At 34.1% G+C, this 23,316-nt stretch overlaps 2 protein-coding genes across 5 annotated transcripts in view; one reads left to right on the top strand and one right to left on the bottom strand.

Annotated features, from left to right (window-relative positions):
- The first annotated feature begins 391 nt into the window (after positions 1–391).
- Positions 392–20,039, top strand: LOC306853664 (HMG domain-containing protein 3-like). Of its 4 annotated transcripts, none has more exons than XM_079391234.1 (22): positions 392–876; positions 2,538–2,664; positions 2,745–2,919; positions 3,790–4,257; positions 4,399–4,497; positions 5,363–5,494; positions 6,004–6,311; positions 7,182–7,285; positions 7,384–7,467; positions 7,578–7,669; positions 8,290–8,388; positions 8,534–8,680; positions 9,384–9,667; positions 9,755–9,882; positions 10,644–10,775; positions 10,865–11,049; positions 12,009–12,228; positions 13,002–13,135; positions 13,694–13,813; positions 13,896–14,105; positions 15,492–16,056; positions 18,800–20,039. In XM_079391234.1, the coding sequence occupies exons 2-21, from the start codon at positions 2,540–2,542 to the stop codon at positions 16,032–16,034; spliced, it is 3,789 nt and encodes a 1,262-aa protein (XP_079247360.1). In that variant the 5' UTR covers positions 392–876; positions 2,538–2,539; the 3' UTR covers positions 16,035–16,056; positions 18,800–20,039. The 4 variants fall into 4 exon arrangements, with proteins under 4 accessions (XP_079247360.1, XP_079247358.1, XP_079247361.1 ...); XM_079391232.1 differs by having other exon boundaries at positions 747–876; positions 12,984–13,135; positions 18,800–20,022; XM_079391235.1 differs by having other exon boundaries at positions 758–876; positions 19,147–20,020.
- The window catches only part of LOC306853665 (macrophage colony-stimulating factor 1 receptor-like), a 25,521-nt gene continuing 22,034 nt past the window's right edge, over positions 19,830–23,316 (bottom strand). The window contains exon 22 of the mRNA XM_079391236.1: positions 19,830–22,361. Coding sequence (XP_079247362.1) covers positions 22,203–22,361 — 159 coding nt within the window. The 3' untranslated portion in view covers positions 19,830–22,202. The remainder of the gene's footprint in view (positions 22,362–23,316) is intronic.

Here is a 23,316-nt window from a genome sequence, read left to right as displayed (position 1 = left end):
TCTGAATCAGGACGACTCGCTCGAACGCCACAAATCACGCCTGATTGCACCTTCCTCACTTGAATACATTATTATTATACTTTCATTAGAATTAACAATGCAACCAAAAAAAGAAGAGTTATGTATAAATGGCAATTATAAATACACGAGCTTCTCAAAACAGACAAAGCTTAGCGCTTGAAAGTTCTCCGTAATTGGTCAGGCACAACGGCTCGAGAATAGAAATAATAAAAATCATATTATACATGCATATTTTTCAATGCAATGTCTATTAAAGTTTCTCTGTGTCATTATTCAAGTTTTAAAAATTGTCTAAAGCAATGCTTGACGTAGGGGGAGATGTCATGTGATACGCGTTACTTTTCTCTTCGCTTTTCACGATTGACTCATCACAAACGTCCTGAACTACGGAAAGCGAGGTTTGGTGTTATCGTTCTATAAAGGGGCTGATTTCTGTTTGCACCTCAGGAAAAGATGCCTGTCATTAAAACAGGATACAAACGAAAACATGCTGAGATTTGAAACGGAGTAATCTCTACGCCGCCAAGCGCCCGATGCGGGAAGAGCGATTTTATGTATTCTCTGAAACAAGAACATAGATATTTGCCAGTATATGGCTTTTACATACATGTCAAATAAAATAAAAAAATATCGCTTAAACACGAGGGCAAATTAAAAGCCGTACGCTATTCCGCTGCAGATCAAACTCTCATTGGGCCTCCAGTTGTTCATCTGATCTCTCCTCCGCCATTTTAGTGCACTATACTGCAGGAAACACAGCTAAAACACAGCGCCTCACACACACATGATCCGGATCCCCGGTGCCGGTGTGAGGAGAGACTGGTCTGGGTTTGGACCGGTCCTGCGCTCAATCAGGTAAGGCTTCAATAAGACACGCGCTCATTGGCCGCGGACAGTCAGTATCAGCTCTCAACAATAACCGACATCACACACACACACACGGGAGGGAATAAAACACCCCGAGACCTCTTTAACCTCCTCAGCTTCGCGTTTATGTAAAGAAACTGCAGTTAAACCCATATATGTGTATATATTTGTATGTCTGAAGACAGTTAAGGAGTGTCACGTGATGCGGTTGTTTACCTGCATCTGCTCCAGCTGTACTTTGTTAGCTAATAGGCTAGTTTTACCATGTTTATAAAAAGTACCTTGTTTTGTGTGTGTACTATAGTAGTAATACCATAGTATTCCCTGAAGTACATCATGTAAGTAATGTAACGAAACCGGTCTTCACAAAATTAAAAAAATAAAATAAAATATATTTAGCAACAATTCAAAATATGCTAATACGGATATTTATGTATTGGCATTAAACTGCTGTTTTACATTAAACATATTCTCTTTCATCAAAAGACGTTATTATAAAATATAGTCTCACACTATTTATCAAAGATCATAACCTTAATACACCGTAATTCAATAAAACAAAACATTTAATTATGTTTCATGACCCTTACTATTTACACACATTATATTTTCATAAAAACATACTTAAACATACGTGTGTGTGTATATATATATATATATATATATATATATATGAGCATTTAGAACAATGAACATACTCAACATACTCAAATCCAACCATAAAAAGATAAACATATTAATAGTTTAATAATAATTTAGTTTCAGAATAATTTTAAGGCTTTGCAGTAATTTACAGTCATTTTTTCTGTTAAAATACAAAGGTCCTATTTTTATTTTAAAATGAGCAAAAGTAGGTTTTTGTGATGCCAATTTACATTTGTGGATATAGACTTTTCCATATAATATCTCAATTTTAGTGCTGTCAAACGATTAATCGCATCCAAAATAAAAGTTTTTTTTTTTACATAATGTGTGTGTGGATGTACTGTTTATATATTTATTGTGTGTATATAAATACACTCATACAGGATATATTTTGAAAATATTTACATGTATATATATTTCTATTCTTATATTTTATATTATATATAAATATATTTAAGTGCTACCGTCAGACCCGGAGATCGGCTGAATGGATTCAAAAACAGTAAAACTCAACTGTTTATCTCTTGGGGAGGTGTAAAATGAGCCTATTTCCAAAAAAGTGGAGTGTTCCTTTAACATATTTTTCTGAAATATATACATGCATGTGTTTGTATTTATATATACATAATGCATATACACAGTGTACACACGTATATTATGTAAACAAAGACTTTTATTTTGGATGCGATTAATCACAATTAATCATTTGACAGCACTACTAAATTTATAATATACCATATTTTAAATTCAACATCATTATAATAGGAAAATAAAACATATTTTCTTTGGGTTGTATTTCAATATTTGTAATAATTTTGTATTTATGAAAAGACGATGCTGTGTCTCATTAAAAAAAAAAGTCAGTCTTTCCGAAACCCGTTTTAAAGGATAAATACAGTGAACGATTTTGAATGAAACCTCCCTAATTTTATTGGTAATACATAAATGACTTGATTTTTAAGGTCTCTGCCCAGTTCTTTGATTCTCTTTCTCTGTTTCTTCAGAGATGGAGGCCATCTATGGGGAGATGGAGGTGGAGAGCTGCTACACGCTTCTGGAACTTCCTTCACCTAAGAAGAAACGCAAGAGCAAAGGCAGCGTGGAGAACTCGGACAAACCCAAGAAGCCCAGGTAGATCTTCACTGAGAAACATAAACGCACAGGCAGTTCACTTGTAGTTTCCTGCAATAACGACCCTTCTGCTGTCACAGGTCGGCATATCTGCTGTATTACTTTGACGTGCATCAGAGCGTCCAGCAGGAGCATCCGGACCTGCCGCAGTCTGAGATCAACAAATGCATCAGCGACAGCTGGAAGAGGCTGAACGTGTCGGATCGAGGTTATTACCTGGAGAGAGCGCGCATGGAGAAAGACGGCATCGACCCGGTAAGCCTGTTAACTGAGTAACTAAATATGATTAATGCAATTACATTTATTTGTGTAGTTGCAGTTTCCTAATTTGACATTCAGAATTCTTATGAATTAGAAGACATATTTTGTTTTTATTCATCAAAACTGTTTACATTGTGAAAGTTATGAATACTAAAATTGACTTGGTGGCATTATCAAATCACACTGGCTGTGTTTAAATAATTAATATATGCGCTGCGATTTCAGAGTGAAAGATGGCACTGCTTTCTTTTTCTTTTTTTTGAAGTACTAAAATATCTAAAATTAACAAACTAAAACTAATCAATAATACAATTATATAGACATATTTTTAAAGAAATGATAAAAACACAACATAAATTAAACTGAAAAAAGGAAATAAATAACAAATAACAAACACTATAGTAGTGTATCAATGTATATCAATTGTACAAAAATATAACGTTTAATAAATAAAGCAATAATATAAATCTATTTATTTTTTAATATATAAAATAAAAAATATATCAATGTTATAACTATGTATATAATATATCAGTACGACTATATACATGTGTATATATATATATATATATGGTCGTACTGATATATGATCACGAAAAAATGTATCCAAATTGTACAGCTTACAGCAAACCTGAAACTTTTTTTAAACCATAAAAGAAAAATTGCATTTAGACTTTTTAGATCTACTATATGTGAATCTCCACAAAACATGTAAACTGTCTAGGTCATATTTTGCTTTGAAATAAATAGGAAATTATATTTAGTTAAAAGAAAAGTAGGCAAATTTGTATTTTTTTTCTGTGTAATAAAGCTTATTTCCCTTCAAAAGTCTCATAACTGTCAATTTTATGTCTCCTTTCACAGAGCAGGCAATCAGCAGCCGCATCCTCTCAGGACGTCCCAGGTTTCCGCAAGATCCTCCCGAGGGCGAATTACGTGCTCCTGCCCAAGAGTTCAACGGTAGGCGAGCGGGTCGAGGGAGACGGCGAGATGGACACGCTGGTGGACAGGTCCGTGGATATAGCCCCTCGGGCCCTGGTGCAGGAGACGCTGGTGTCCCCCATGACTCTGGGCAGTGAGGTGGAGCTGACGGAGCAGTGCATCGCCATCGAGGCACTCAGCGAGGACCCACCGTCCCAAAATACTACTGAAAGACTGACTGTTCTCGGCCAGGATGCTCACAAAGCCGCCCCTCTGCTCGTGAAGAGGGAGGAGTCTCGAGTGTTGTATGGTGATGTTGGCATGGCGATAGAGAATGGAATGGAGGGCGGAGTTTTGATTCCGCAGATCAAAGCAGATGCCACTCATCTAGTTACCATAATACCCAATCAGGTGAGCTTGAGCTGTCAATCATCCACATTACAACATAAAGGTGCTTTCCAAGCAGATGAATGAAGAGAATTAATGAATGTACAGCTCTTTAGAAATGATTAATGAGTGATTAGTATTTACTCTGTGTCTTGTGTTTTTCAGGGTCTCGTGGAGAATAAAGTGATTAACACGGCCAGTCCAATAATGTTGTTTCCGTTTGTGAGCACTGTGAAGACAGAACCCAAACCCTCATTTAAACTGGTCAGTAAATCATCTGTCCTGGCAATAAACAGCACAATGGATTTACGTAACGAGCACTTTCATATGGGTCGGCCATTTCCTTCTGACCACGACCTGCACGTGTGTAGTTTTGTGAAAGCACAAACCAGGCAAACTTTATCAACACAGTGCACCAGTGTTATTTTAGTATCATTGAAATACTTTTATAGTTTTTATTAATATTTTGAATAATTTTTTTATTTTTATATTTTCTAAATTATTTAATTTTAGTTAAAGTTTTTTTAATTTTGCTGTGTGGTTTTGTCATTTTAATTTTTTTTGCTTTAGTTATTTTAGTGCATAATACATTTTTTATTTATTTTATTATTGCAATTATACATTAAAATAATATATATTGTTATATTATTAAAGATATACACACATACATACATACATACTTTTTTAAAAGCTTTAATATTGAAATAAATAAAATAAAACATTAAATAAATAATAGTAATAATATAAGCAAATATAGATACTATAAAATGTATGATATAAATGTAAAATATTTAAATAATTTTAGAAAATAAAAAATTATTTTAGCTTTAATAACATTGTGTGTTTGGTCATTTTTATCAGTTTTTTTTCAGTTTAGTTATTTTAGTACGTCAAGTTAAGTGAAGGAGAAATTCTAGCTGAAATAAAATGTTTAAGTTTTTAAATTTTAGTTTTAGTTAAGGTTTTTATTTCAAGTAATGAAGATGTTTTTGTAGTTTTAATGAACTATAATAACCCTGCTGTGTACCTTTAGAAGTCTAATTGATGCTTGAGATTTTTTCCAAGTGCTTTCCAGTTTTCTGTGCATAATGCATGTAACATGTAACTCTCACATCTGTTCTGTTTTCAGCCCATCAAATACACACGGCGAGGACGAGGCAACTGCACCACACCTGGGTGTGTGTTTTCATACGTTACCCGTCACAAACCGCCCCAGTGCCCCGACTGCGGACAACACCTCGGAGGGAAATGGCTTGCACCTGTAAGTCCTCAAACCCATGCTACTGTTATTCTGTGTTACTCAACTTACTCGTGTCTGATACTCATTCTAGATAATTAAATCAAAGCAAAGCATACAGTGAAAAATATGAACTAAACATTCATACGAGGGTTCACAGTAGTAAATTTCTCTTTCCATGTATTTTCTACTTCATGAAAACATGTATTGTTGACTTGTTTTCCTTAGATTTTTATAAATAATATATTTTAAAAACACAATATTTTAAAAGAAATAATTTGTTAAAATTATCTAATTAAAGTTAACAAATAATAACAAAAATGGTATAAATATTATATCTTTTTAAAATATAAATATAATAGGAATCTATATGATATAAATGTAAATTATAATATAAAATCATAAAAAGTTGATGACCTGAAATATGAGACTTCCTGAACTAATAATGTGATTTTTGTATTTAAATTTGTGTTTCTAATTATAAATCTAAAAACAGAGGAATATAAAACAAACTGTATTTCCCTCTGTTACAGGGTAAGAGAAGCTCGGTCAAAACGTCTGACCCGTCTTCAAGAAAACAGTGTGACGACTCTAAACCTCATCCATCAGACACTGAGACATTGTCAAAAGACACAGAGCAGACAGAAGAGCAGACGACAGCTTCCGTTATTGCTCAGAAAACCTCTTCAGATAAAGTTCAGGATAGCGTCACTGCGGCTGTTCGCAGGGCGGCCCGTAAAAAGAGAGAGCGGGTGAATGCAGCATCAGCCCAACAAACACCTGATGGAGCCGCTGTCAAAACATCTGATGGAGTGCAGAGCGCCGATTGCACAGCTGTGCTGTAAGAAACCCAGTACACGACTCATATTCTATCTGCAGTATGCATAGTGTGCATATCATTTTCTGTATGCTTGAAATACCTGGATGACCTTCTGTATTTGCCAAAATATGCAGGTTACAGCAGAAGACGCACTGTGAGAATTTAACCCACAATGCAATGCACTTCCATTTTCAGAAGTGTTATTTTAGAGTTATCTATATACTATTATAGTATTTATTCATTTTTGGAATTTGCAGTTCTTTTTATATTATTAGTTTTTATCTTATTTTATGTTTTAGTAATTTTTGTTGTGCTTTTGTCATTTTTAATATTATTTACATTTCTTTTTTGTTTTAATTTATTCAATTTTTTAAATGATTCTCTTTAGCTTTAATTTATTTCAATTCCAGTTTTAGTCATTTTAGTTCTTCAACTTAAATGTATTTATTTTAGTAACACAAAATTGGATTAAAATTTTTTAATTAAATATTGATTCATGCATGTATAAGATCATGTGACTACAGTCTAGCGCAGGCATGCTCAAATCTGGCCCACTCCTGCAGAGTTTAGCTCTAATCCTAATCAAACACACCTGAGCATGCTAATCAGAGTCTTCAAGATCATTAGAAAATCACAGGTAGGTGAGTTTGATCAGGGTTGGAGCTAAACTCTGCAGCAGATTGGTCCTCCAGGGAAAGATTTGAGGAACCCTGGTCTAGCCTGTATATAATGTCTTTATGAAATGTCTGTTATTGAATGCTGGGATCTATTTCACATCCTTTTTTTTTAACAGTAGGCAGCACACAGTGAGTACTGTACAATATGTATGAAGCATTGAATATTTTATTGTCATGTTCTTCCTTAATCCGCTGTCTGTTTTGTTCATTTCAGATCACTAGGTGGTGGTCATATTCGGGTTGTCACGAGAGAAAAAGCTAGTAGTGCTTTACAGAAACGCCGGATACGAGCCATTCTTCCAGCTCCTGCACAGAATAGTGAGGCAAACTTTATTTAAAAACACTAAACTAGTCCCTGATCCCATTCACATGTGCAGAAAGTGAAAATGTAAATGAAATCCGCCTGATGTTGACAGATGCGGCCCCTCAGTCTGCAGTGGTGCAGTGGATCACGGTTCCTCCTGATAAAGTCAAATCAGATGCTGCCGTCATCAAAGCTGGTGAGAAACGTCTAATGATCTGTTGTTCTTGTGTTTATATCCGTTAAGTTTCTTATTATCTTCTTCTCCGTTGACTCTCTGAGGTGTAATGTGTGTGTTCTTATTTCTAGAGAAACCATCAGCCAGTGAACACATCGCAGGACTGAAACCCAGCACCCTCAAACAGCTGGGTCACATGATCACACCCAGTGCCTTACAACAGGTGACTTACTGACATTACATTTCACTCTGAGAGAATGATCATAACATTACAAAATAATAATAATAATAATCTGAGGGAATAATAAATTAATAAAAACAACCGCAAAAAGAAAAACAACCTGAGAAAAGAACAATCAAATAATCTGAGAGAAGGATAAAAATAATCTAAGAGAATATTAAATAGAACAACATTAATAGTAATAATACAAAACAACAACAATAATTATATGAGATAATAATAAAGAAATAAAAATAATCTGAGAAGAATAAAGAATCTGTGAGAATAATAAACATAGCAATAACAACAAAAAATAAAAATAACTGACTATTAATAATAATAGTGATAATACAAAATAATAATAACAGTAATAATCTGATAGAATAATAAAGTAATATAAACAACAACAAGAAGAAAAAATAACAATATAAAAACAACAATAATAATAATAATAAAATCTGAGAGAATAATACTAACAGTAAAAATAACAAAAATAATAATTAGAAGAATCTGACAATAATACAAATCTGAAATAATAATAAGAATAATCTGAGATGATAATAAGAATACTTTGAGACTGGTGTCTGTGATAGATTGTGAAAGTTGTTGAGCTGTGATTTCAGAAGTCCATCACGGTCAGCAGTAACCAGTACATCATCACAGACAACGGCGTCAAGATCCTCTCCATGCTGCCCTTCAAGAAGACAGCTGGATCCTCCCTAGTTAGTGTTCACACACTGCTGACACAGAAAACACAAAACGTTTCAGAATATATGTCTGTGATGTAGACCTGCTTTCATACGTACAGATTCAGTATTCAGTCTGGTGACTGTTGATCAGCTCTGTATGTGTTTTTCTGTTCCTCAGGCTCTGGGTTTGTCTACAGCGAGAGGTCGAGGTCGATGTAAGAATCCCGCGTGTGATTACGTCTATAAGAACAGGCACAAACCTCAGCGCTGTCCGACCTGCGACTGTGAACTCACCAATAAACCCACCAAGAAGAACAAACTCCCAGTGAGCTTCAGCACTCACTGCACAGCCGACAGTCAGCTTAAACCACTGCTAGTAACTCAAAAATACCATCTAATTAGTGTTATTTTGGTATAATAAACTATTATTGTTTCAATTAGTATTTTGAATTAGTTTTTATTTTTATATAGTTTTAATTTTCATTTTGACAAAGGTTTTAGTGATTTTGTTGTGTTTTTGTCACTTATTTAATTAATTTATTTTTGCATATGAAAATGCCTTGGCAACTGGCTGAATTTAAATACATTTTTTAAAATTGTATTTTGCTTATCGCTTATTTTACTCCAGGTTTTACTAGTTGATTTTTTTTCATTTTATATATATATATATATATATATATATATATATATATATATATATATATATATATATATATATATATATATATATATATATATATGTGTGTGTGTAACAGTTTTGTCACTAAACAAAAATAAGAAATGTTGGCAACATAAAACACAAAATAAATGAGTTTTTTATATTTTTATTTCAGTTAATTTTATTTCAAATTATGAAATGGTTTTATGGCCACATTTTATTATAATTTTAGTTTTAATTATAATAACTGGTTTCATCTCCAGTCTCAGTGGACTTTAAGAGGGGTTTTGCATTAATGTTTGTTTGCGTAACGCATCAAGCAAAAAGCTGAGCTGAAATCGTGTTTCTTCTGGTTGTGTGTTTTCTCCAGCCGTCCTCTGAGGATGTGTGCTCTTCTGCGGTTCTGTCGGACGCGTCTCAGTCTCTGAGCGGTGCTCAGAAAGAGCAGCAGCGTCACTCCACCGTCAGTCTGATGCGCTCCTGTCTGCAGTTCCCCGAGAGCGAGAGCGAGCTGCAGGATGTCTTCAGCCTCATACAGCAGCTCAACGGCCAGCAGAAGCACACAGAGGAGAGCAGCGGCTGGCCGAGCTTCTACGAGCCGGCGGCCACGCACTGCAGTCTGTGTCAATACCCGCTGCTCACAGGAGACCAGAGGTGAGAGCAACCTGATCAGACGAAACCCCTATGTTCTCATATGGAGATTTACATGTTGTTGTGGTGGTGTTGTTTTGTGGTGTTTAGTTCGCTTGCTGGTTTGGAGGAATGCTGGTTGTTGACAGAGGGCTTGATTCGTCCCGTCACTCTGCAGCTGAAAGTCTGTACAAATCTTGAGTGTCTGGCCATGCACAGTTTCACAGACCTGCACCCAGGTAAACACACACACACACACACACACACACACACAAATTAAGACTAAAACTGTTAGTAGAAACTGCATAGACATTTAATATAATAATAGTAATAATAAAAAGTCAATCTTGAATTAAAATATGAACTAAAATAAAATGGGGGGGGGGGCATATTTTATTTAAACTATTTGTCAAGCCAATATTTTTCATTTTCATTTAATTAACTTGATGTACTAAGATAATTGAAACTGAGATGAACAAAAACGTTATCCATAGACACATTTAAAAAAAAACAAAAAAAAACAAAAAAAACAACAATATTACTATATAACTGAAATTCAAATGAAAGCAGAAATATGGAAATAAAAGCAAATTCAAATTAAATAAAAAAATTGATAAAAACAGCACAGACATATTTAAAAGAAAAAAGATTAAAAATGACTATAATGTTAAAATTAAAATAAAAACAGAAAAACTACTTACCTAAAAATAAAATTTAATTAAAAATATAGACTTAAAAAACTAGTAAAAAACAACAACAAAATTACTAAAATTAAAACAGAAAATATAAAAATAAAAATGACTGGTAATTCAAAATAAAATAAAAAATGAATAAATATAGACGTTTAAAAAAACTAATAAAAAAAGACACAAACAACAAAATTGCTAAAACTTTGTCAAATTAAAACGAAAACAGAACATATGAAAATTCACAATAAAAACCATAAGTGTATCAATACTAAAATGTAACATTGATAATGCAACGTGTTTGTTTTTCTCAGGTCTGTTTAACGTGGGTAATCAGCTGCTGGTGACGCTGGATTTGTTCTTTAAGATGAGACATCAGATCAGACTGGGCGATGAACCCACACACGCCGCTCTCAGTGTAATCAAACACTCACTGACTGACACAGGTGCTTCATCCTCATCCTCATCTTCATCCTTGTCTCTCATATGCTGATTGTATGCGTGAGGTTAACGTGTCTCTCTGTGTGTGGTTCAGACGGCGCGTTGAGCTCGGACCAGCTGTCGCGTGTTCAGGATCTGTTCTGCAGCGGTTACTGGGCGTTTGAGTGTCTGACGGTTCGAGACTATAACGACATGATCTGTGGCGTGTGCGGCATCGCTCCCAAACTGGAGATCGCACAGCGCAACTCCAACAATGTGTTACTGCTCAAAAACGTGGAGGTAACAGCAATGTTATATTATACCATTATAGTTTTTATTTATATTTTGATGTTTTTATTTTGTTTGTTTTTTTTCGTTTCGTTTATTATTCAGTAGTTTTGTTGTTGTTGTTTTGTAATTTTCTAAGTTTTTGTCTGTATAAATTTTAGACATTTCTTGTTTTAGTTATTTTAGTATATCAAGATCAATTCAATAAAAATGAGAATTTTTTCTGTGGCATTTAGCTGAAATTAACATTTTAAATTAAATTTGAGAAGTTTGTTTTTAAATGTTTTATTTTATTTAATGTTTATATATTTGAGTAACAAAATTTAATATTTTATATCTTTTTTTAGATGTAACAATTATTATAATTGTTTTTCATTAATTGAAAAAAGCTGAAATAAAATAAGTCAAATGTTGCTTTAGCAACTACAGTAACTGAAATAAGCGTATGTTGAAGTACTAAAATTATTTAAAAGTCAAAGTGAAATAAATATAAATTAAAGCAACATATATAAATTAATAAAAGCAAAACTTCAAAAAATACTTGAAATAAAGCAAATGTTTGAAATAGAATAAAATATAAAAAGATAAACTTATTTATTTAAATTACATTTCTAATTTTTTTGTTTGACTTTGAGTACGAAAATTAATTAATTGAAACCCATCTGAATTGAAATAAAATATAAATAGTAGATGAAAAACTTAAACTCAAAACAAGTCACTTGTTAGTAACTACAGTAAATGAAATATGCTGAAGTACTAATCCTGCACTATAATTAAATTCATTATTATAATTTAACGCTAATAAAAAAGTTACTAAAACAAAAATATTAAATAAAAATATAATCTATTAAAAAATATTAATATACTACATTACTATACTATAATAGCATATAAATAGTAAAATAACTTACATTTAATGAGTTAAAATATAGCACAGTAACTCAAATATGACTGTTCTTCTCCCTCTGTAGTTCACGTGGCCTGATTTCCAGTCGACAGATGAGGTTCACGTTGACGAGTTTTGGCTGACGATGGAGAACGAGGCGCTGGAACAGGCGGCGTTTCCCTCCAGCTTTCCCATCACGCGCTTCGACGCCTCAATCATCGCCCCGTTCATCCCTCCTCTCATGAGAAACACCACTGTCATCAACACAGAGAAAGACAAAATCACATCTGACACGCAGCTCAGAGGTACTGAGACGACTGAGTGACTGTTTAACTACGGCCTCTAATGATCAACATGATCGAAACTTTGCTGTTAATCCTGTTGCACACAATCTGCTACATGCCTTCTGTTGATAGTTTAGACCTTTTAGCAAGTAAAATGTCTGTTAGTATAATTGTCCACCTTCAGCTTGTGCTTCTTTACTGATATTTATTAAGTAAACTTAAAAATAACTTTGATATTTCATGAAGAACACTCTACTGGACTGAAGCAGTTTATCTTTACTTGTTTATCCAGAAATATCAGTGATTACTATCAAATATGATCATCAGGTATTTGAGCAACATTTATTTCATCTCAAATTAGTCATTTTATTGTGTTTTGATCATCAAACTAAGTATTTAAATATCATCTTACTGAGACATTATTGTAGATAGAGAGTGATGACTGATATGTATATCACTTTATGTAAGTATCTGCTATACTGTTATAAAGATCTCATTGTTTTACATTACAATCAGTATTTCATACTTTACTGTCCATATCGGCATCTGCACTAAATTGCATATTTGTGCTCAGTTTGAGTCTCTAAATAAAATTTAGCTGTTTTTTCCTCCATATTCTCACTATATCAGACTCTGAGCCATAAAAGCCTGATGGATCAAAGCAAACCTTTTTCATGGATAAACGGTTTCATTTCAGTGGATTTTTCAGACTATTGTTTCATTTGTCAGGCTTTATTATAATCCTTTAATGCTTGATTTCAGCATTATTCTCTCAGTTTGTGTGTGTGTTTCAGGGGACCCATCTGTGCTGGTGCGTCTGATCCATGAGGGCCGTCTGATTCCTGATCAGATGGATCAGCACAGTGAAGAGGAGCTCAGAGACGTGCTGGAGAAGTGTGGGATTCCTGCTGCTACACACAGTGATAAAGTACACAGCAACACACACACACACACACACACGTTAACACAGCATCTAAATGGGTACATACTATAACTTAACACTAACAGAAAAAATTGTTGTAATTGCTTTACTATTTTTAGATTTTGACATCACATCTATATTCAATTTAATCTCTTTTTCAAGCACTATAAAAAGAGGTTTTTCCTTTGTAAACTTGCATTTATGAATGTGAAATTTACATAAAAATAAAATCAAATTTATAATAAAACCTCCACATTATTCCAAAAATGCTGGGTATGTTGGCAGGACCAAAACAAATGAGAAATTGTTTCTGTGGAACATTCACAAAAATACAGAGCACAATAGTGTGATTATTCAGATCAGTTCAGTTCAAAGTTTGTTCTCATCTAATAGTGTCGGTGCAGTCAAAGCGATAATATCACTAATATTAATTATTCAGTAACACAAATCAACTCTATCACACTTTCTCCTCCCTACACATGCCATTTCTAGACATTAAGTGGAGTTACTCTAAATATTCCTGTAGTATTTATGGCAGAATGGCCTTCTGTTCTCGTTTGACAGGACGAGCTGCTGGCGTCTGTGTCTTTGTTGTATTCACACACACAGAGTGGCCTGTGGACGGCGCAGCAGCCCGGCGCGCTCCTGACGGCAGGCAGACTCAGTAAAGTCTGTCCTCATCAGGTACCAGACTCACTACAGCACAGCTCTGTGTTGATCATGTGATGTGAACAGATGAGCTGATATGTGAGTCTGATCTCTGCAGGTCGTCTGTGGATCCAAGTATATCGTCCGCAGAGAAAGCACTCGAGATCATCTGGACCTGCTGGTTTCGTCCCGGTTCTGGCCGCCAGTGTACGTGGCGGATTGTGCCCAGAAGGTGGCGCTCTGCACTGATTTATTATATCCTGAACTGGCTTCACAGATGTGGGTGAAAAATCAGGGATGTTTCTCTGACCCTACAACACCACCACAGGTGAGAACAGATCACCAAAAATGAAATTCTATTAATAGTAATTATAATGCTTCTGTTGCATTTACAATATTTCACACATATGTAAGTCCACATATGAATTGCTCCAAAACAATCATAATTTCTCATACTACTGCTACAGTAACAATACGTGTAAATAATATCAGGGTTATATTATAGTTAAGTCAAACTAAAACAAAAATCTTTGTGAAATACAATAAAACAGGAATTGAAATAAAATTTAATTATTTCAGCTATTTGCCAACATTCCTCATTTTCATTTAGTTTAACTTTTGGTGTACTAAAAGAACCAAAACTAAAATAATAATAATAAAAATTATGAAAATGATACAGAAATATTTAAAAACAAAAAATGACAAAAACACACAACAAAATTACGACAACAAAAAAATATAGAAAAAAGGCAATTATAATAAAAACTATAATAGCATATATACATTATATATAATATTACTTTTAATAATTAAATTAAATTGAAAAATAATAATCTATTTAATAATGTTATATTATTAAATTATTTTGATGATAATATTCATCATCATAATATGTAATAAAAAATATTTTTCCATTTTTATTTTCCATTTATACTTTTTGTTAAACAAAAAAGAAAATAAAAATGTAAAGAATCTCTAAAATGATATCCCAGTATATAATTTCATGACGATTCCCAGGATTCTTGTCAAAAACCATATTTTTATGTCTCTGCATTGTTCCAAAGACTCTAGTTCTCAACTGAACGTGCGGGAGAAGCATTACTAAATTTGGCCAAAGAAAATTTTTCTATATTAATTTGTGCACTTTTCAAATGTTTAATAAAAGTACAAAAATCTTTTACCTTTTCACGAATAATTTTGTGTGTACGGTTCTTATTAAAATTACTATTTTAATTTTGGTTGTCAGCATAGCAGTTAAAAATACTATAACCATTCTTTTTTCATGTTTTTCGTCTGGGTTAAAAAACAAAACATTAATGGACTCAAAAGTGCACGGACCATTAAGATACTAATATAGTGTTTTTTTGTATTTTTTTTGTATTTTCCCATTTCATTTAAATTGTGTGTTTTTGCCATTTTTTTCAGTGCAAGTTTCTTTCTGTTGAAACAGCTCAGATTTACATTTTAGTCAAGGACTAGGCTTAAGCCTTGTCTGAAACCGGGGGCCTATTTCTGAAAAGCTACTTTGCAATGCTAAATACTGTGAAAAAGGCTGTACAAATAAAACTGATATGAAAATATTCCTTCAAAAAAGATGTTGAGTTATACACCTTATACAAAATTTTCCTTGAAGGGAACTTGTAGTACACAGATTTTAAAATGCCTGATTGGTCATTAAACATGTCAATCCCGTCTGTCTCCTCCCCTCTTTCAGTACGTCTCATGCTCGGAGCTTCAGGACCAGCCGTACAGTTTGGATCTGACAGTGACTGAGTCCAACCCTCATCTGCACCCGCTCACCAAATCCACCTCTCGCTGGATAGTGCGACCCGACAGACCGAACGCCCTCCACGACGCCCACCATGCCATCAGCCTCTGCAAAGAGCTGGAGCCGTATGCCGGCACCGTCGCAGAGATCTGTGACCAACCCCAGCATGAAAGCAGCATCAGTGACAGCAGCATGACGACGCTTCGGCGGAAAGCTCACGTGTTTGATAACGCTGCGTGTTACTATCTCTATAACCGCCTACTGGACTTCCTGAGCAGCAGAGACATCGTGAACCAGCAGATCGCAGAGGTGCTGAGCGCCTGTCAGCCGGGGGAGGTGGTGATGATCAGAGACGCCCTCTACAGGCTGGGAGTCGCACAGATCAACTCGGACCCGCAGGAGGTGGAGGAGGAGGAGGAAGCAGCAGCTGACGGAGGACTGGACAAACACTCGGATGGAGTCGTGTTCGGGGAGGTGATGCTCTTCTGACTCAGGAATCCATTATGAGCAGGTTTACTCAACTTTTTATAATAGAAAAATGAAAATGTGCCTGGAAAGACAAAGAGTGTGATTTCAGTTTTTATTTTATTTAATTTTTTGTTTTTATATATATATATATATATATTAGGGGTGTAACGATGCACGTATTCGTATTGAACTGTTCGGTACGAGGCTTTCGGTTCGGTATGCATTACAAACTGAATGATTCGTTGGACTAATCCTATTACAAAATAGAAGATCTTAAAGTGTGTGAAATATAATGTTCTCAGCGCCACTGTCAATAAGGCAGCCCAAACAACGTAACCGGTGATGTCTGCCCGTCCCACTCCCAAAGAAAAACACTACTCCAGTAACATTAGGGTTGTGATGGTGAGAGAACGTTAGTTCGTTAGAATTTTCCCTCTTTTCCTCACATTAAACAGCTTGTAAATGCCTTTGCGTGTTTTACTTTCACTTTCGAATTAGCGGCAATTCACCGAAAATTGATAGAATTAACACCAACAAAACAGTATGACAAACTCACTTATATTAAACATAGAATGTCTAATTTATTAACAAAATACACCATGCTGTAGGCCTAATATAAAATAACAAATATCTTGCACAAAGTTTCAATTAAATTATGGCTGTCAAAATAACGCGTTAACGCAAATTCATTTTAACGGCACAAATTTTATTAACGCGAGATTAATGCAGCATGCATTTTCTGTTTGACCCGTGGCCTGTTGACCCGTAGTTGGAGAAATGGATGGAGATGCTGACAGTGTTGCCAGCTTAGCGACTTTTCACACCCCTTTAGCAACCTTTTTTTTTTTTTTTTTTTTTACCAAAAAGCGCCTAGCGACCAATCTTTAGGGTTTTCCCAAACCTTATTTAGATTCTGAGACTCGCTGATACTGCCGTGAGGTCTCTCTTTCCTGCTGCGCGCACACCTCGCGCTCTCTCTGCGTCTGCTCTGCTCAACAGCACAGCTATTATCTTAATCTTATGTGTAGCCTACTTTATTTTATCAGGCGACGGCTCGATTATAAATCAGGATTTTTGTGAAGATTAACATCTTGGAAGAGAGAGTTATGTAGTCTTAATTGGTCGCGTTTGTCAATATTTCATATTCATTCCGTTGTCTGACAACAGAAACAGTCAAATATATGAATGAAAACAATTTTATTGAGAATTTGGCTGCATCAAAATACAGTATGTGGGCACATAGAGGCAAACAAATGTAGGCTAATAATAATTAATAAATGTACATTTTGCATTGTCAGAAGTGAGCTGCCCCTTCATGTGAAAATGTAAACATGTTTGTGTCAGTAAACTGCTCAGTGCAAAGAAAGAGAAGTTATGGGAACCTGGTATTTAAATTTTCTTTTCATGTGTCTAATAGACATGAACAAGTTCTTTGAAAAACATCTATGACCTTTTGAAACATGTCTACTCTTCATGCTCTGTTAACTATGGTTTCACTAATAATAAACATATTGCATAAAGCATCCATATTTGTCCATGCCCATGTTGATTAGAGTATTAAAAACTTGAAAAGTATTAATTTAAGGTCCATTAGAACAGAAAAAAGTGGGGGTTAATTGCGATTAAATATTTTAATCGATTGACAGCGCTAAATTAAATATAAAACCCTGAAAACCAGCAAACACGGTGGAGCCAAATAAATAAGAAATGAATGTTAAAAAGGCATCCCAAATCATCTGGCAAAAGTCAAAAGGCCTTCGAAAAGTCTGAAATATTTTTAAAGCAGGCGCTTTTTTATTATGTTTTGTAACTAAACTTTCGCCAACTTCTTGTCTTTCTCACCTCACTTGTCAGCTCTGCTCATGTGATAAATGAAATCCGACTCCTGGCGCAGATCTGAGATACCACTGTTGTTTGGCACACTGCATTGTTCAAAGTAAAAAAAAAAAAGATTGTACGTTATGATGTTAGTTTTAATAAATACAAAAATTGTAAAAATCAAGGAATTTTTTCTAACATTTCCTTCTTTTTGCTGTATCGAAAACGTACCGACCCGTGACACCACTGTGTCCTATCGATCTAAACCTTGAATTTTTTGAACCGTTACACCCATAATATAAATATATGTATATCTCAGTCATGGCCAAAAGTATTGGTAAATATTGGTAAATATGAGCGAAGAAGGCTATGAATTATCCATTTGAACTTTGCCAAGATAACAGCTGAGTTTTCTCCTATAATGCCTGATGAGGTTAGAGAACACCTGACAAGAGATCAGAGACCATTCCTTCATCCAGAATCTCTCCAGATCCTTCAGATTCACAGCTCCATGACGGTGCTTCTCCTCTTCAGTTCACTTCACTCATTTTCTATGGGGATCAGGTCAGGGAACTGGGAGAACCAATGAATCATTCTTGCTCAGTGACCCATTTTTGTGTTTATTTTTATATATATATAGATATTTTTTTTGTCCTGATGCAAGATCCAACCACTGCCAAGGGTGCCAATAATTTTGACCATGACTGTGTGAGTATGTATGTATAATATATATATATATATATATATATATATATATATATATATATATATATATATATATATATATATATTAAATTTTTCCTGTTTTTATATTATTTTTAATTGTATTATTATAATTTCATTTTTAGTTTATTTGTATTTTATATTTGTGTTTATTTTTATTCCATTTAGTATTTTTATTTATATGTATATATTTTTTGTTTTATATTTTAAGTTTTATTTAAAAATACTTTTTTACTTTATTTTAGATATGATGTGGAGACAAACAGAAACTACGAGGTTGTTTCAGATCCTGTAAGCACTTCAGATGATGGGGATAATTGATGGAAAATAAATTGTCATCATTTATTCACCCAAAATGATTTTTAAAGCATTTTTATGCAGCTTTTTTCGCTTCATGAACACATTTGTTGTATGATTTCAGAAGACCTGGAATATGGCACAGTCAGGTCCATATATATTTGGACAGTGACAATATTTTCATAATTTCGACTCTGTATGTCACCAGAATAGAATTAAAATGAAACAATTAAGATGAAATGAAATTGCAGACTTTAAGCTGTAAGCTCACCAGTACGTCCTTTTTTTTTCTCAGATTGTACCAAACTGTTGGTTTGACCACTCTGAATGTTCCTGCTATCTCTCTGATGGATTTGTTTTGTTTTTGAAGCCTAACAATCATCTTCACTTGCATGGAGAGATCCTTTGACCGCATGATGTGGGTTCACAGCAACAGCTTCCAAATGCAAATGACACACTTAGAATCAACTCCAGACCTTTAACCTGCTTAATGTAGAAATAATGAAAGAATAGCCCACATCTCTCCATGAAACGGCTTTTGAGTCAACTGTCCAATTACTTATGGTCTCTTGAAAAAGGGGGAGGTACATATTAAAGAGCTGTAATTCCTTAACCTTTCCTCCAATTTGGATGAGGATACCCTCAAATTAAAGCTCAGAGTGTGCATTTTATATAACTGTAACTTGAATATGTTTTGATCAGCAGCTAAAATAATACAAAATTGGCCTGTGTCCAAATATATATGGACCTATTTAAATCACCATTTCATTTCATTATATGAAAAAGAGCAGGGTGAACTTCTACTTTTCTGTAAAGTACATGTTTGTAATGACATGAGAGTGAGTAAATGATGCCTGCAGATTCATGTTGCTTGAAAAATAACTGGCCTTGTGCGTCTCTGACATTATATCTTAATCTGACATGTTTATGATTGTAAATAAGAAGCATTTTACTGCCCACAGAAGAGTGAAACCCACTACAAGTGGAAAACTGACAGTATTTATTTTAATTTCATATTTTGATGGCTTTTTCATGCATAGAAAGACATGTTTAAGTATTTATTCTGAGAGATCCGTTTCATAACAGATAATGTGCTCAGTCTCAAATATGAGTTCGTGTTTGACATTGACTAACCTCACAAACGCTCCCAATAAACTGGATTTTCACTGATAACAACAAGATTATGTGACATTTCCGTGGTTTATTAGTAGCTTTCAGTAGCAAGTTCTGTAGTAAAACTAAAATATACAGATGTGTAGATATCAAAGGTGCAAAACTCATTACGATAAGACTCATGGGAACTATTAACACACAGATAAACACTGAGAAAAGACGTCATTATAATGATTAAATCTCACATAATTGAACTTTAAAACATTGTCACATAAGAATAATTGTAAAGAAGGATATAATATAAACATATACACATGGCAGTTTGTGCTTTGAGAAGGAAAACATCAGGTCAATCACATTTGAAGTAACCTAAAGTTACAATGGCAGTGTGTCTGCTTCATTTGAGAGTTCAAATAAACTGACTAAACAGCTTGGAGTATAAAAACATAATTTACCCATTTCAAACTGTTAATAAACTACAGAAAAAATGACAGATTTTTTTCTGTTTGAGAGTTGAATTAAAGTAAAAGTTAAAAAATGAAATTAAAATGTGAAATTAATTGCAAAATTGAATTGCAACCAAATTAAAAGTTTGAAAATGAAATTAGAATGTAGACGCTAAATTAAAATGATAAATGTTCTAAGGTATGGCATATACTGCTTCATTGAGTACTTAATCACACATTAAGTTACTCCGAGCAAGCTAAAGTTACTCTGGCAGTTCTGATGATTTGAAGGTTAAGTTAAATAGTTAAGAAACTACAGAAAAAAAAACCTCTGTTTGAGAGTTTGACTCCTGTTTGAAAAGAAAATGTGACATTCAGCTTACAATATTTCTGCTATCTAAACATTTCCTGCACATCAAAATAATCAAGTGTACATATGCATATGAAAACGAACTGAAACTGTCTACCTTTCATTTCACATTAAAGGAAAAGCAAATGGTTAGTTTCTCTTCCTGAATTGGTTTCTGCGCCGTCAGTCATTGTTTTCCTCACTATTCCTAAGGCTTCAGTGATAAATGAGAACGCATTTAACCTTTGACCCTCAGTTATCTGAAGAAATAAGACAACGATCTGCCGAAACATTATTGCACCAACTGCATGTCAATATTTCACCCGTTGGAGACCTGAATCTGTCCTCCAAACCTGCATTGACCTCACACTATCACTCCAAATGACCGTAATCACTGCAGGAAGCAATAAAATACTGTGTTTGCCTACAAAGATTGACTAAGAACTAGAGCACGAGACAAACGGACAGAAAGATTTCATATCTGTCCTCTGACCTGCACTGATTACCTTCAGCCGCGTGAAACTCATGACGGTTACAGGTGAGTTACGTGACATTGAGTTCCAAAAAATTTGCAAAATGCAAAATAAATTCAAATGGAAAAAATAGAAATAATAAAATAAAATGGCAACTTAGAAAGCAAAATTAAAAATGCAAAGAATAAAATGCTAAAGAATTAAAATGCTAAATAAATTAATTGAAAAAAATTTCAATGCAAAATTAAAAGAAAAATGAAAATGTGAAATTGTAATGCAAAAAAAAATAAAAAGCAAAATTCTAATGCGAAATTAATTATAATGGGGAAAAATCAAATAATAATAATAATTAAAAAACTAAGTTAAAATGCAAAATAAAAAAACAATTAAATTACCAAATGTGCTGTTATGGCACACTGTTGCACTGACAATTAAAAAAAAAAAAGTAGGCTGTATAGGGTGTATACACTTATATGGCGAGGCTACCAGTATCATTCGCTTCTAGTTATTTTAGCTGCACAAAAAGTTGTGTCTGTGGTCATTGTCAGTGATTTTAAAGGAAGAAACATGACTGACACGCAGATCAAGTATAAAGTGGAAGTGGAACATGCAGCATTTGCATTTAAAACGCTGAACAAGCTGCTTTCCAACCTTGGCATCAGAGAAGTCCCAAAACAAATAAAGATGCACGTTTACCAAAAAGGCACATCAGACAACAAACAAATCCGACGTTTGGAGGTTTTGGACTTTGCTGAGAAGTGAAACCGGTTGGATTAAACTCTGTTCAAGACTGTTTACAAGACTTCAAGCGAGCAGAACTACAAAAGCAGAGCATGTACAATCACACGCGGAGCGCGTTTGACGACAGGTCAGATCTCTGTTCACATGCATGCATTTGTGGACGGATTGTGCAACGGTTGTTGATGTTCAGACAGAAGATCCCGCTTTAGTTAGATGATTAGTTAAGCCCTCAGCAGAACTGGTAGTTGTTGGGTTTCATGAGCGGCTGATCATCTTCTTCCTGGTCACATGATGTCTCAAATGACTCCTCTTCATGCTTCACAGGCTCACATGACTCTAGTTGCTGGTCATCATGTGCATTGGACTGGACATTTTGGTACTGTGTTTCCTGTGGAAATAATTCATGAATATGACTCGTTCATTACTCACTCTGGACTGGACTGTGTTCAACATAAAACATCTTCATAACACACACTTGAACTAATCCTGCAGTATGTACACGGTTTTTCTATATGCATGGAAGGAATACATGGATAACTAAATTTTTCAAATAGTCCAGCATGCACACTGTGTGAGATACAGTATTCCACAATGCACTTAGTGATATCAAATCTCAGTTTTTAACATCTCATCTAATGACCTGACCAGACGGCCTGCAAAGTTGCCTGCAAAGCCATTTTACAGAAAATTAGATCAAAATGTGTAATTAAAATACAAAAATTAGAAAGCAAAATTAAAATGCACAATACAAAATTAGAATGCAAAATTAAATTGCCAATGCAAATTAGAGTGCTGAATTAAAATGCAAAATACTAAATTAGAATATAAAATTAAAATGCAGAATGCAAAATTAAAAAGCAAAATACTAAATTAAAATGTGAAATTAGAATGCAAAATGCAAAAATAAAAAAATGCAAAATATAAAAATAAAATGCAGAATGCAAAATTAAAAATCCTAGATTAGACAAAATGAGAATGCAAAACATATCAAATGTTAAGGTATGGCATACTGGTTCACTGATTATGGTGACCTTATTTATTTATTTATAACATAAGAGCAGCGTGGCCTTTTGCATCTTGGATGTGTGTGGCTTCCAGTGTTTTAGCTGTATAAAATCAGTTGGTTTTGCTGCTTTGAATTATCATATTGTTTAATAACCTATATATATATATATATATATATATATATAATATTTATACATAATGGTTTGTTGCACAAAAAGTTTACTGCACTTTGTTATTCTTCTAGTTTTCTACCTATAGCGGCTGATGAATCAGATGTCTTGCATGTAACTGGAAATATCTTACTTCCACAGTGAAAAATAAGGTGGATACTGATAGAT

The sequence above is a fragment of the Barbus barbus genome (assembly GCF_936440315.1).
Source record: "Barbus barbus genome assembly, chromosome: 33".
NCBI lineage: Eukaryota > Metazoa > Chordata > Actinopteri > Cypriniformes > Cyprinidae > Barbus > Barbus barbus.
This window is presented reverse-complemented; position numbering and strand designations above follow the sequence as displayed.

Coding starts and splice junctions, on each gene's coding strand:
- LOC306853664 (XM_079391232.1), top strand. CDS start 2,540: ATGGAGGCCATCTATGGGGAGATGGAGGTGGAGAGCTGCTACACGCTT. Junction 2,920..3,789: donor AGAAAGACGGCATCGACCCG/GTAAGCCTGTTA, acceptor CTCCTTTCACAG/AGCAGGCAATCAGCAGCCGC. Junction 7,286..7,383: donor TCCAGCTCCTGCACAGAATA/GTGAGGCAAACT, acceptor TGATGTTGACAG/ATGCGGCCCCTCAGTCTGCA.